A 15,563-nucleotide genomic window follows, 5' to 3' on the forward strand; every position below is an offset into this window, starting at 1 on the left:
AGCATGCTCAGTACAGACAGACTTCTTGGAAAGTGTTACTTACAAAACTTCGGTGAATCCAGGCAGGTGGAAAAAAAAAAATCTCATTTAGTGGCTTACAACTTGAACAGAAGACACTGACAGGTTTCTGTTGTTTTCATGAAGCACTAAGTGCTCATCTGTAACACACTCTTTCTGGTGGAGAAGTTTTAACCATTATTATTTTTACAGACCACATTAGCTGCCAATATGAAACACCTTATTCCTATCTGGTGTCCTGCAGTAAGATTTGTCAACTGCTTCATTACATAAGAGGAGAAGCTGTACCTGATAACAGAACCCAGCCTAACCCTAACATTAGCTCAGTAGATTGGCAGCTGACCCAGACAACAAGGCATGGCAGTGGTTTTGGTTGTTTTCAAGTCATGTTGCAGACATCCTTAGCAAGCAGTAAAGAGGAATGTAAGACAGACAGACAGACCTGGTTTAACAGACTCCATTTACTATTTATCAATTACGTTCTCTATAGATCTGTTCAATAAAACAAACTATACTTTGTATAATAGATTACTTCATTGCAGATATTGCACAGGCTATATTCAGATGGGCACCATGGAAACAAGATAGCAGGAAGTTACTGTCTTTTTTAAAAATATATAATTCAGCACAATTAGACCAGCACAAGAGAATACTAACCATTTGAAATGGGTAATCTCATTTAAATATCCACAGCCATTTCATTTCAGCCCTACTAGATTAGAGAATCCAGAGTATTCGTACTGGACAAAGCATAAGGAAGGCCTCCTCTCTGCAACACACTCCCCTTGGCTACTGGCTTCCAAAGGCATTCAGTGGGTCATCAAATGTGCTCAGTATCTTGCTTTCAGATTTTGCTTCTGAGGCTGCTTGGGAAGATCTGCTTTTGGGAGTGGGTATCTTGACTTGGCTGCTAGAGAAGATATCATCTAAAGGGGGGAAAAAAAGAAAATAAATTTTAATGTGAAGTAACTGCCAAACAGAAGTAACGTTGTACATTACAGTCTGCAGCATACAGCAGTGACTGCCAAGGACATTCTGTGATAAACAAATGCTTTCCTGCTGCTTGCGATTCTAGATGCATTTGTAAGGACATACGTGGGAGCTGTTAGCTGCAAGTCACATTAGGAATATTTTTTCTTAGTTGAGCAGAATAATACTCATATTTTTATAATACCTTCAAGCTCTCATAAGCATTTGAGCTTAATAAATTAAACCTCCACAATGAATTCCATTGTTCAGGTGTCAGATAACATCCTTTTTATCTAGGCCATTAATAGCTGAGGAACCCTAGAGATCCAAGAACTGTGAGATTGTTGCCAAAGAAAATCAGAAGAGGAAAAGATGGTACGTGCTAGTGACTACTGTTGTGACACCCACTAATCATACGAGTCTTTAATCTACAGCACAATAAGAACACAGCATAAATCACTTGAGAACAGAGCACAGCTAAGATGCAAGGAGGCAGACAGCTACAACCACCATCCTGCTGAATATTCAAAAAGTGTGTCTACAGTCCTGAACCAAGATCTTGCACCACCTTCCTCAATACAAGCATTTCTGTTATTAATAACTAGGACCAAAGTGGAAAAATATCATGTTGCTATTAAGACAGAGTTCTCTCCTGAAGGATAACAATAGACAGAAATTAAACTCTCCAACCCGGATACCCTATGCCAGCAGCAGAGCTCACAGACCTGCAGTTCGTGCTGTGGCTAGCGCTGCTCACGTTTAGGACTGTGCTCATGGAAAGAGATGGAGCTGCTACCACGCACATGCTGAAGTATTGCCCTGAGGTTTCCTGGGTACTCACAACAGTGGATCTCTTCCTATACACTAGGTTTTAAATTTAGAATACTCAGATTATGCAGTTAGACTATGAGGGGATAAAAAAAAAAGTTACAAGACTGAGATATGCGGATCACTAGTGATATCATGTAAGTAGCACATAAATGGTCTTGAATCCCTATTAAGAAAATACAGGTCTTATACAGAAGCGAATAGACATTTACTGGTCCAGAGTATACAAAACTAGTATTTTAGCCTTCATCATGTATCCTGACTTTACGCAGAGGCCAAGCACAGAGTGGCCTATCACAATGTGCTTGCCTTTCTCTTCTCGCTACTTCTTCCACTCCAGCACGTGTCTGCTGTTGTGCTGATCATAGGGATTACACTGGAATAATCCAGGACCGCATTTCAGCACAAGAGCAGTTTAGAAAGGCAGCAAAAGAGTAATCCCCTACTGGCATCACTCCAAAGCAAGCAGCTATCACATGGATTAGCTTCACAACAGAGGGGAAATACAGTGAGTACCATCAGCAGTAGAAGTATCACTCCCATTTTATGACAAGGCTTAAGGAATAGGAAAGTTTTGTCCATGGAAAACAGTATTTGTCAATGCACAAAAAAGCTCAGTCACCATTTTGCTGACTCTCCCAAACATGCAGAGAGGTGACATCAAGTTGTGTGTGTCATCAGCCATAAGGTCACTGAGGAGGCTAGGAGGATAAAGACCTGACAAAGAGTTTTCTAATACTGCCACCACAAACCTAACACAAATGTAGTAAATAGTGACTAGGATCTTGTGGTAGGACAAAGAAGGAAAGCAGCTTGCAGCTTCCACCCCCTCTAAACTGCACCCACTTACTGTTTTATTTGCAACAGAAAGGATCTCCTAAGGCAACAATATACAGCCCTGAAAGTGCTGCCATGATCGCTTAAGCCAACCCTTAACCTGAAGCACAGGCAAGTGCAGTTCCACCACTCTACTGCCAGCAGGGCATTCTCACCTTCTGACATCTTCCCTACACTCCTGTTGGTGTTCTGGAGCTCCATGGCTTTGGGCACAAAGTAGCTGCATACCTACGGCTGCACCACAAAAGAGTCAATACTCCAAAGGAAGATGAAGTCTGTCAGATACAGGGTGCTGTATATGCTATAGGTATCAAGATCAGATGCTACATCAGACAATAAGCTCTAGCACCAGAGTAGATGTCAAAAGTGGAAGTGCAAACGACAGGTCCTGTTGTGGCTAATTCTCCAAGATACTTTCAAGTGGTACTCTACAACTATCGTAACAGTGATTCATGTGAAAAGTATAATACAAGAAGCTGTGCAAATTGTAACAGGGAATGTATTTCTTGGAGCCATGAGATTAGTCTTGTACTCCACACAAGAAATTTTCTGATTCCCACAGGTAAGAAAATCCCTACAGGAATTAAACTATTCCTTTTCTCAGAAAAATTTTATACACACTCCTAAACTATTTAAATGCCATGCTAGTTCTAACACTCAAGGAAGTTCTCATCCAACATCAGGATCCAAAATGACCAGAGATTTCAGAGAAGTTGAAAAATTAAAAGAAAGCAAAGGGTTTTAAAACATCTCCAGTGAATGCAGCTCAGGACAATATTACGAGATTAGCAGCAAGGCATTAGACACTTACCCATATCATCATCAAATATGGATTTTTGTTCCACCTTTTTCTTGGTCTTCTTTTCTTTTGGTTTTACAGTGAGATCCGCAAAAATATCAATGTTATCATCAAACAGATTAGTCTCTGGCATTTTCTCTTTTGCTTTGTTCATTGGCTTAATTGCCTCAGTAGCAAATATATCATCCTTGGAGCAAAGCATAGAGAGATCATCAATACCAAGACACTTCAAGAGAATAGTCAAATTACCTGTACACAGCAGCTGAGATGTTTAGATGGCTGACAGCCTTGGGCTTCTCAAACCCAAGAAGTTTTGAGTCCCTTCTTCCCATGTAGGACTCAGCATAAGTGCCTTAGTGTGGGATTGTGCACAGGTCAACTACAGCACGCAGAAGCTTGTATCAGCTGCCCAGCCTGCCAACTTTATTCCCTTTTTAAAGAGTTATTTGAGCTGTCTGTGTGTTGAACAGATGGCTAACAGATAAGAACCACTTTATTACTCTGAAAAAGGTCATCATCATAGGTATGTTGTCACAGCACATTCAGTGACATGCCTGCCCTGTGTTAAGACTCCACTGTATAATCCAAATCCACTCTTGCTAATAAGGGGGTGAACATCCAAAGAAAGGGTTTCTATTGCCCAGTAGCAGAGCATGATTGACAGTTTACTTCACCACCTGTCCTGCACACACCATCCTACTCAGCAGCCTCCATTAAGCCCGTGTCTAATTAGAGGGGTCTGCATAAGGCCCTGGGGATCAAAAAGGCCAAGGTAGCAGGCTCAACCATTACCTCAAAGATATCTTGGGTAGTAGGGTCAACAGCTTGCTGGACAGCAGACTTCAACTCCTTTTTTCCAGTTTTCTGACAGGTGAAGAGAGAGTCTTCCTCTTCCTCCAAAAAAGGTATAGGGCTGCTTTTTGTTGAAGATTTTTGCTGTACAGGCTGGAAGAGATCATTGCTGTCCTGATCACCCAGAACAGACAGGTCAGGCTTTTTCTCCCTGCCCTTGATGGGTTTGTTAGCCACACTATCTGGCATTCCCTCCTTTAACTTTGATTGTGCAACTGGTCTGGATGTTGAGTGGCTTGCAAAAAGGTCTTCTGATTCAAACAGATCATCCCCTTGATCTGTGGATTTTGGAGGAAGGAGTTTGTTTGTACCAGCAGACAAAACACCGCCATGAGCTGGTAGTGACAAGCCAGAGAGAAAGCCGTTTTCCTTACACTCTGTTTCAGTAGCAAGAGGCTCCTTTATGTTCAATATTGCTGACGTCTGTTTTGGTAGAAAAAATTGTGATTCTTTAGCGCTGTCCACCTCCTCACTCTCTTCAGACTCTTGGGCAGCAAGGCGGCGGGCCATTCTGCTAGGAGGTCTTCGTTTTCCTGTAACCTTGATTCTGGTCTGCAAGAAAGGAGTAAAAGCAGAGCAGGGTTATATAGAAGGAAAAAAATCCCACACTTCATAACAGGAATCCTAACCTGTCTTCTGTGTTTTCTTGTAGCACTTAGGCTTCACAACATTGCAATTAACATACATTACCCATTTCATACTATCACACTGAAATGGAATTAACTACAAGTTCTGCTCACAGCTCTGATTTAAGTAACTTAAACAGCTACATGTACATTTAAACAAATGCTCCCTTGGGAATCTTGAGCAAAGAAAGCTGAGCAGACACTGATTTAGGGAGAAGCAGCAGGAACCATTCATCATCACCTCAGCATCATCCATTCTCCCCATTTTTTAGAAAGGGGAAAGATGAACAAGTGGGACATTCAGGCTTGGAGTAGTTTGCAGGAAGGTTTAGAAAAATAACCCAGAACTTTTTATTTGCTGCCCTCTGGTCATGCCACAGCAGGTGGAACTGGGGTACAAAAGCAACAGCACTCCCAAGTAGAGAGTCACAACACAGGTCAGCAAGCCACTCTGACCCCTCAGCTTTAGGTAATACCTCAGTCAGTCTGATACTTGCTAATCCAGGGGCTTCTGCGGTGCAGTTAATCTGTCCAAGTCATGACTAATTATTTTTTCCATTTAATTTTATTTTATGCATAGCCTGCTGCAGTTCATTCCTCTGCTGCTTTTGAAGAAGCCCCCCTGCAAGTTTCTATTCTAGCCTCTACCATATCCCACATGGACAGGAGTATTCACACATGTAGGAAACAGATCAGTACAACCTCTTCTTCCCTTTTTTTAATTGCTGTGTTGGTGTAGAAGGACAATCTGGATGGATAAGCTGTAACACAGTTTAAAGGAGCCATGTGCTTTCGTCAGAATCATTGTAGAAGCACAACTACCTTCAGAGTGTGGGGCTGTATTGATCAAAGCATAGCTGAAAAAAACATAAAAATTATGGTGGAAGGGAGAACCACTTGAAAAAAAACAACCTAATCCCTGCTCCATGCGTTGTTCTTTGAAAGGACAATCAGAATGCTGGCTAGGTTGCTTTGTTCCAGCTTTTGGAAAAAAGTGCATTTGGCTGCATGTATCTACAGCTTAAACTCAAACTTGAAAGGTTCAAGAAGCAATAAAAGGCCAAAATTAAAACACTTAACCTGAGCCACAAAAAACATTCACTGTATAGTTACCGAGATGCTGCTTCTTAGATTACTTCTGTAAACAAATGTGCGTCATCACTGTGCTAAAATGAACGTTCAAGGTTGACCATAGGCTTGCAAAAGAATAGAGCTCCTGTAGCTGCATATCTATTTAAAAGCATCATGACAGAGGGTTTTGTCTGTTGTGCAGGACATTCTGCTTTTGGAAACAACTACTGCCTACATGCTAATGCATTAGTCTGACATACAAGCTTCAAATCCATTTGACACTAAGGGGTCATATCAGCCATTGTGGTGACAGCTGCTGCATCCTCCCAAGTCATCTCTGCTGCTCATCTAGTAATGAACAGCCTGAGCAGCATTAAGGAGAGAAAGAATCAAAGTTAAGATCCTAAGTTATCTTATTCAAATTGCTGCTCTCAGAAAACCCAAGAGATTTATAAAATCATAAACACCCAGACCAAATCTTAATTACAATGGTTCAAGCTTTTTCTTTTAAAGAACAATTAAATCTTTAATTATAATATGCCTTTCACAGTCCATAAAGCAAAAGGCATGAATAAAAAAACCCAAGTGAGTCAAGAGGCAGAGATCTGCCATGTCAAAAGCTATAATATTTTTTGGTTTTGGTTTTGTGTGGGTTTTTTCTTTAAAAACAAAATTTTTGTTTGAAAAAGAATTGGGAGTGACAGTTCAGGACATCATGACATTTTTATCCACAGAGATAAAGGTCAATCTACAGCAGTTATGTGTTCTTGATAATCTTGCCACAGCAGCTGTCCATAACATATTTTATAGTTAGCCTAGAGATGCCTTTTTTATGGTTTTCAGGTTGGCGTCTCCTGGGACAGAACAAGATGTTATGCTAAAATACATCTAACCTATAGGGAAAGCCATCGTATTTGGGGAACGTACACATGTACCTTAAAAAGGCACAGAATTAGGCATATGCATAAGCCCCTTACAGAGCTAAGGCGGCAGCAGGTTTGACTTTCTCTTCAGTGGTCCACAGATGTGAGAGGGGGATTAGATTTCCACACCTCCATTTAGATTCAGATAGACCACACTGTTAGCAGAACTTGCATACCAAAACACAAATGCCTGCACAAGGACAGACTGCGGTTTTAATCCCGCTTTCTAGCCTCCTAAATACCAAGGTTACCTTATTAGCACTGTGCAAAGTATCCGCTTGCATAGGCTGATCAAAGCTTACACCTAGTTCTTCATTGTTTCCTGCAGCAGGGAAGGCTTCGCTGTGCTGTACATCCTTGGGCTCATGCAATGGAGTGTCCAGAACTGGTAAGGGTGACTTTACATTGGAGACCTTAGGCATTGCACCAGGTAGTAAGGCTGCAGGGTTAATAGCTAAGTTAGCCTACAAAAGAGAAAACAAACACATACACACAAAAAGAGATCACATTAATACTGCTCAAGAGCAAGCATGGGACCAGAGAAGCAGCAAGAACTAGCGTATGTAGGCATTTAAGTTCTACTTCTACAAATGCCTGGCCTTTCTCACACCTATGCACTTCTGTGTCTCCCATGTCCTCTGTCTAAGTATGCGGAGTGCTCAAAACTATTATTCTGTATAAGAGCTCCAGGAACAGCATGGCCACATTATGTCAGACCAAACATCTATGTAGCTCATTATCCTGAGGACAACAATGGTTCTGACAATGAGTGATACTGTGATACAGACAGTTAAGTAATTTCTTGTCAGAAGAAGGACATGATCTAAACCCCAAACTCTTAAGAGAGTCTCTGAACGTACTTAACATAGTGCTGAGAAGAATAGCAGGTCAAAGAGGAGCCCACCCTCTGCCCCACAAATCAAGTAAACAGTGCTGCTCAGAGTCAGGTCTCAAACGGGAGGGGGAAAATAATGCACTACAGAAAAAGTAATAGAAAATACACCATCTGAAAAAAAAAAAATGCAAGAGTAAGGGAAGGAAGTAAAAAGATTTTGTTTTAGGGAGAGCCATCAGTGAGGCAAGGAAGATTATTTTTTTTTGAAAGTCAAAATGCCAGTAAAGTTAATTACTTGTAGCTTTCCAATCCGAGATGAAGGCTCTTTGGTTTTAATGGGAACAGGACCTGTAGATTTCTGCACAAAATTACACTGGATTAAACAAGTGGACAAGTTGTTATCAATCAGACCATAGTTTGCATTTTAATACATCTGTAGAAAGCACCTTGCTGCTTACCAATTTCTTCTGAAGATACCTTGTTATCATCACATTCTACCACCAGAGCTAGTCACTCCATTTTCATCTTCAGTTTCCCACATGCCATAGCCCCATCTTCACTATTACATTTCATTCCACCCTTCTTCTACTGACTATTACACTTTGCCATAGTACATAGTACCCAACAACTTCCATCTTCTCCAGGTCACACACAACACCAGTCAAATCAAACTGTGACAGCTACTCTCCCTCCTTGCTCATTCCCTCCCCTAAGACCCTCTCTGAAGCCATATTGCCAGATCATGATATAACTAACTTTTCTCTTTGTGACTGGCTATAATAGCACCACAGACTTCAATGAAACCTACATGGAAGCCAAGAGGGCTACAAAATCGTACCTCTCAGCCTACAAGGAAAACAGCTTCAGAGAAGTGAGTGCTCCTCTATAGAAAGCAGGCCACCAGTGCCAGAAATAACTAGACTAAAAGAGCAAGAGCAGCTGTTTGGTCTGAAGATTTGTGTCAGTTTTAGGACTCAGGGATGAACCAAATCAGCTGAAGAGCTCTTCACAGGGCTTGCTCTTCACGAGTTTGTAGTCTACCATGGTTCTGGGAGCTAGGCTGTGTTGCTGTTGGTATGACTACGCAGTCAGAGCTCCTCCAGCCAGGCTGAAGTAACTGAGGGTTTGCAAGAGTTAGGACACTGATTTGGGGGTCTTGACAGCATGAGAGAGGAATCCCAGTGTCTGAGGAGATTGTTCTTCACTTAAATGTGTGTGGTGTTCAGCTGAACCTCAGACAGGCTGAGATCATTCCTATACCAGGCTGACAGTAACTACAAAAAAAGGGAAGATGAGCATGGTTCTACACTTGTTAGGAATACTTCACCATAATGGAAGACAGGCTAATTACTAGCCCTACGGACTTGCTCTGTGTTCCTCAGCCCAGGGGAGAAAAAAAAACACCACCGACCCCCCCACAATGAAAAGCTGATCTCCTACAGATGGAAATCCAACAAGCAGCTCTGGTGAAGCACAAGCCAGAATTCAATCCAGGCTGCCTCTCCCAGAGACCCTTGCTTCTGCAAGATTAAGGACAGGAGTAGGAGTCTTGTTTGCTCATTGTGCACTGTCCAAGATTAAGATTCTCCACAGCCACAGATTTGTACTCCATGCCCTAACCTCCCTTCTGAGAAAGCCCACCTATACTTTAAAGACCAGATTCACTCCAACAGACACTGGCACTTCAGACAATAATGAACAACCACCCATTTTCAGTCTAACTGGACCTGAGGTGCAGTTCTTCACTGCCTTGTACTTTGCCCTTATAAGTGTGTGGGCAATAAATAAAACACTGTATCAATAGCATTTAAACTTTTTGCTAATAACACTGCACCTGCTGATAAGCAGAGACAAGTTTGGTCATGCATTGCCATTTTGCAGCCAGTGAATCCAGGCATTAGTTTTGATGTTTTCAGAGAGACTTATTTAAAACAAAATGATACCTCTGCTTTTAATTTGCATGCTATTCAACAAAAAAGATTTAGGTACTTGCCTCTGTAGTTACTGCCTTCAGAGCTTCATCTTGCTTGGTACTTAAAGCATTTTCTAGAAGGTTACTGCTCTCCAAGGGAGGGCCAGTACTGGCCTTAAGTGTTGTTTTCTCGACTATTTTCTGAAAGCATTAAGAGCGCAAGTCAACATGAATCGGGTAAAAAGCATGGTCTGCAGATCAGAAAAACAAGCAAAGCTTTTTAAAAATCTTGCTTCTTTCTGAAAAGAAAGCTAGCCATGTCTTTGACTGTGCAATGCATAGTAGGCATTGCCTTTTGGCTCTGCAGTGACAAGGGCCTTCTACTCCTCTATTCCTTTAGCCTATCTCAGCCTCTGCTGTCTCTACTAACAATAAATAATGAGAGTTTCAATAAACTTCGAAATGCATTCATATTTCCTCATGCACAGGACAGCAGGGAAAATAAAAGCACAAAGCTAGCTCAGGAACACTGCTATTTTTATACAGCTGCCAGGCACTAATTACTTAAGACCACGCCTTCCAGAGTCCTCTGAGAAACTGTTTCCAGGAACTATTGCCAGTTTTCTAGCCTAACTTCCAGCTATAGACGTGAAAATAAAGTAAAAGTTGGCTTCAATTTAATTAAGCTAAATACATTTAGAGTAGCAGTTTAGAATGCATGTTAGGACTTTGACCTCAGACCACCTGTAATGCAGTCTAGTTCATTACTGCAGCTGCTTACCCTCTCAAAACAATCCAGTGATCACAAGGATTTTAATACCACATTCATTACCTTAAATCAAACCAAGCTGCAGAGATTTTAAATACACAAGTCATATAGCAAGGCTTGTCAGTCATGCATGAACTACAGGGAACTAATATTAGCAAGTTAAACAATAAAACAATTTAACAATACAAACTCTTCTACTCCGATTTCTGCTCAGGTGTGTTCTCTTACCTAAGCCAGTCCCAGTGGTACATAAAAAAAAAAAGAGAATCCAATCCTCTCATCCTAGCTTTAGGACACCTAATGCATCTGTTTGTTCCCTGTGTCTTCAGGGTCACAATGCCCATTTCTGTTCTCTCAAAAAGATTTGAGAAGTCACTTAATTTCTTGTGAGAATACATATAAAAAAAGTCCCTTCCATACGCTTCCAACATCTTTTATATAAGCCATTTACAGTAGAGGAACAGATACCGGAAGGTTTGTTTTGGCAGCACTGAAGAGATCATCCTCATCGTCATCCCCAAAAAGCCCTCCTCCAGACGATGGCTTCAGGATGCGGTTTGCAGACTAAAGGGACAAGGGATAAAGAAAGGATGTGTCACACATCAAAAGCACATCTCCTTTGGCCCATGATGCCTGAACTATTATCAGCATTTGGCCCTCCCTGGAAATCAGTGACTTCTAAGCTGTGTTTAAACAAGGAACCAGGTAGGCTGCACACTTCACAGACTGTTTTTAAATAGATTCAGAGGACTTTGAACTCACCATCGACTTCTTGGGGCTGGCAAAGAGGTCAACATCTGGATCATTGTCCTTCTGAAGTTTGTGACTGAAGAGGAGCTCTTCATCTTGAAAGACTCCAGTACTTTTGGGCCGGATACTTTTCTCAGAAGCCTGGAAGGAGAGGAGAAAGGTCCACACAGTGAGAAACTCCCTCCTTAAGGACATTATTTGCCTAGTAATAATGCAGGTTACAATTCACCTGAGGCTACACTATGACCCTGGTAACAAAAATAAAACTTTGGCTGCCAGTTATATACTTTACTTTGACCAAATTTCCAAAACATACAACGTAAATATTTGTATTCACAGTTCAATTTGATTAGAAGACATTAACCAAAATATATCTACGATCCAGCCATGATGATTTACCTGTAAATCTTCCTTAGAGGGAAGGAAAAAAAAAAAAACCAGTTTTCAGTATGTTATCATGAGTGTACAGTAAGGTTTACACTTTTGTAAGACCTTTATGCCTTGAATTTTTCAGCTGAGGGTGCAGGACGGAGAAGTGAGAGGAAGGTAATCTCGTTAATTATCTTCCTAAACTACCTTTTTAAAGAAAATAAAATAAAAAAGTTGAAAGCCTGTAAAGCTATTATCGTTTCTGTATTCCCTGTTCTCCTCCCATCTAAAGCAAACACACCCCCGCCATGAACAGCTCACTTGCCTTTGGCAAGAACTTGTACTTTCAAATTTGCTGGTGGGGGGAAATGTTGACAGTCAAATGTATCACCTTAACAGCCCTCCACTATCTGGCAAATCAACCAACACCAGCTGCTTAGACACCAAAACCAATGCCTTTCTATTATCATCGTCACTGTATGTACCCAGGCCTGCCTTTCAAAAGGCAAAGGCCCCACTGAATGTCTAGGTAAAAGCCAGTATCTATGTTTCACCACCCAGCTGTCTCTTGAGGACCTACACAAATGACAGCATGCCTCTTCAGAACATGACTGAATGTCTTATAGCATAATATCAGACTCAAAATCCAGGCAGCAGAAGCAGTAGTCACAATTCTAAAGCCCCATTCTCCCCTTCCCAGTTCAAGTCTCCAGGAGCCCCAAGGGGCTGCCTACCAAAGTTAGTTTCCAGTACACCATTTTTGTCCGTACACCCTGTCCTATGATTTTTATTACTGCTCCATTCTCAGCCTCTCTGTGCACCAGCTTTAATTTTATATCAAAAGCCAAGTCATATTTTTAGAGCACTAAACAGAACTACCATTTATGCCCAGATACATGAAAACCTAATACACCTCTAGTAGTACCCACACATGAAACGCATATTAAGCTAAGCAAGCAAAATAGTAGCACCTTTATTAAAGTTCCTAAATCACCTATTCTGATTTTGGCATGAATATGCATTTCAGCACCTTAATCACTTTGTGACTGTTACATGCTGACAGCTGAATGCTTTGAAGGAAAGATTTGAAAGAATTTGTATCTTCCCAAATTCGTAAGACAGACGTGGCTTCTTGTAACCATCTCACAACGTGCCCCCTCAAAAAAGCCAAACACAGGATACATTCACAACAGGTAAATAAGCGCTCAAGCTAACAATCCATTTTAACTCAGAAGGAGGAAAAAACCCTTGTTTGTAGCTGCAAGAGCCATCTATTTCATTCAGCTCCAGGGACTTCTAAATAAAGTGTGTATAGCCTTTAGGGTTGACAACTTTACACGGTCACACCAAGATGACAAAACCTTGTGGTATACTGTAGTGTACAGTATGTACTTTTTGACAGACAAAGTTTACTGAAAAAAATTGGGTACTTCTCCATCAAGTAGAAACAAGAATATTGCCATGGATTCAAGGATATTGCTGCTGAAGATTCAAAGTCTACCTCTTGATGGTATATGCTATGTCAGGAAAGCCAGAGAGCAAGACTATGGCAACTGGAGGCTTTTTTAAAAAAGTGAACACACAATACTTGAAAACCAGAAGCAAACATAGAATTAAGATGAATCTTGCTGAAGCTAAGTCTGCAGGCATATATCCACCAAGCAAACTGCAACAAGATCAAGAAAATAAAGGGATAAACCACAAGGCTTTGAATTCCACATCCTTCTACTTCCTAATACCTCTGACCTTGAGGGGTAAAACTAGGGAATCAGTTCTGTACAGCAGCCATCAAGTAGCTGCACCAAAACATCTGTACATAATTTCTTTTCATACTTGCATGCAGCAAAATGCTTTCGAGGTAGTGAGATAGAAAAATTTACAAAAGGATTCAGAGGAAGAGCAGGAATTATTTCTCACCCAAGAATCTGGAAGTCTAGAAATAGAGAAAGATTAGCCTCTGTGAAATATGTTTATTAAATTGTAAATTTGAATTGGAATCCTGTTTGGGACTAAATCACTTATAACAGCCTCCATGACATGAAGAGAGGGAAGGGTAAAAACAAAACCTTGCCTAGAATAGTAGAGGTAGAAAGGTAGAAATACTATTTCCTAGTATTCAAGAACTTCCCTAGACTCACCACACCAATTTCTTTCTGTGCATTTTTAGTGCCATCATCTTCCAGTCTCTCCTCTTCCTCCTCCTCAAACAAGCTTAAAACTTTCTTAGGTTGGGTCTTGACATCTTTCTCCAGAGCTGGTGGTGATGTTGCAAACAGATCTGAACTGCTGACTGGCTCTGAGGATGTTGCTGCAAAAGGCTCCACCAAAAAAAGAAAAATGAAAAAATTGAACGCATCGGCTTGTTATTTAGTTCAGGTTTACAAAAAAAAAGAAAAAAAAAATCACTAAGTTTTCTTGGTTAAATGCCAGCAGTGGTCAGAGTTCTGCAATCTATTACCAAGCAACTATATTCAACTAATTTTTTCTCATTTGCGGATTAGCAAGAGACAGTAGATAAAAAAAGGGAATACACTTTATGGCTCTGAAGGGAACACGAGTTTCCTCCTGTACTCTGCACTGTAGCGCTGTTGATAAGCGGCTTCCTGCATAAGGTTTACCTTCTCATCTGCGTGTCAGGCTGCATGTGCACCACAAGGCTGCATTAAGCAGCTTTGCCATTCTCTCTCAGATACCTAGTTCATGCAACTTGGGATTCTTTGGAGTGGGCAGCACTACCTGAACCTTGAACGCGCTCAGTCAAGTGCAAAGCATGATAACTACTCTGGAAATTCATCAGCTGGTAATTCCCCAACAATCACTCAATAAGACCATGCCCAAGAGTAAATTCTGCTGAAGATTCTTCAATAATGCACATCAATACTGTTCTGTAACAAGTGCTGCCCAGAAGAAATTCACAATCCTGAAAGCCCCAGCTACCAACACCATTTGTAACTCAGACTATTTTGAAACAAAGTTACTGAGCTTGAAGCAAAGCTTACATATTAGTATAGGCTATCTTTTAAAGGAAAGCTCTGTTTATGTGAATAAAGATTACCCAACCCACCTTGGGAGGAAAAATGAAAGAGATTCCTCCTCCCACCTCCCAAAAAAACCCCAAACAATTTTCTCATGTATGTCAGTTGGGAAACAACTTTTAAATGCCATTTAATCAATTTGCTGTTTGACTGACAAGTGATTTTGCTAAACAGAGACAGAGTTATTCTCTCCTTTGCAATAGAAGAGGCAATCCAGAAAAAATTCTGTCCCAGAGCAGCGCTGTTATTTATTTATTTAAACTGAACCTTTACCAAACTTCAGATTAATGTAAGAAAATCCCTCACTTTTTCCTTTGCTTGCTGCCCCTCAACATCTGTTCCTCTAGGCACAGGAACTGCTCCAGGCTCTTCTAAACACCACAATGTATCTTCTACTTGGTTGGACTTCACTGTTGTATCTGGCAGATCTTCCTTTTCCTCCTTTTCTTCTTCATTAAAGAAAGGTGGTGCTTGTGCTGGTTTTACGTTCTCCTGCAAAATTAAGAGAATGTTGTTGACAGAAAATTGGTGGGTATATAAGAAGTGTACGCTGCTGTGGGGTAGCAGCCTCTGTTTGCCTTCTACAGGGATCTAGGACACTGGCAACATGCTTAACTTCTACTTTCCTGCCATGGGACATTCTGGCTTGTGACTGTTGACTTCTAGTATTATAGGCTCTTGAGACTGGTTGAAGAGTGCCAGGAAGCAGTTGCAACCTTAGAGTGGATGCCCTAGGAATCTTGGCTGGTTGGTGCACTGTTTCCTGTGAATGCCAGCAGCAAGACTGTGGCTTGCCTGTTTCTTCTGTTCCCAAGCCTATTACCTTTATGGACCATGACCACTGTTTTCCTGGTAAGCAGAAAGGCAAGAGGGGAAGAGGACGGTAGCACACATGCAGGAATTCCCACTACAGATACAGCTGTGTTGAGCTTTTGCAACTCCTACTCTTAATTCCAAAGCACAGCCAGAT

General features: G+C 41.1%; 1 protein-coding gene across 1 annotated transcript in view; it reads right to left on the bottom strand.

The window, feature by feature from the left end:
* Window positions 1-770: 770 nt before the first annotated feature.
* Window positions 771-15,563, bottom strand: part of LOC309406744 (WASH complex subunit 2-like) — a 36,405-nt gene continuing 21,612 nt past the window's right edge. Inside the window, exons 21-30 of the mRNA XM_082002060.1 lie at window positions 14,900-15,085; window positions 13,697-13,876; window positions 11,202-11,330; window positions 10,908-11,003; window positions 9,752-9,871; window positions 8,054-8,116; window positions 7,175-7,387; window positions 4,244-4,855; window positions 3,464-3,638; window positions 771-944 (exon numbers count right to left, since the gene is read on the bottom strand). Of these exons, the coding sequence (XP_081858186.1) occupies window positions 808-944; window positions 3,464-3,638; window positions 4,244-4,855; window positions 7,175-7,387; window positions 8,054-8,116; window positions 9,752-9,871; window positions 10,908-11,003; window positions 11,202-11,330; window positions 13,697-13,876; window positions 14,900-15,085 (1,911 nt within the window). The 3' untranslated portion in view covers window positions 771-807. The remainder of the gene's footprint in view (window positions 945-3,463; window positions 3,639-4,243; window positions 4,856-7,174; window positions 7,388-8,053; window positions 8,117-9,751; window positions 9,872-10,907; window positions 11,004-11,201; window positions 11,331-13,696; window positions 13,877-14,899; window positions 15,086-15,563) is intronic.

The sequence above is a fragment of the Phaethon aethereus genome (assembly GCF_964289735.1).
Source record: "Phaethon aethereus genome assembly, chromosome: 7".
In the NCBI taxonomy this organism is placed as follows: Eukaryota; Metazoa; Chordata; class Aves; order Phaethontiformes; family Phaethontidae; genus Phaethon; species Phaethon aethereus.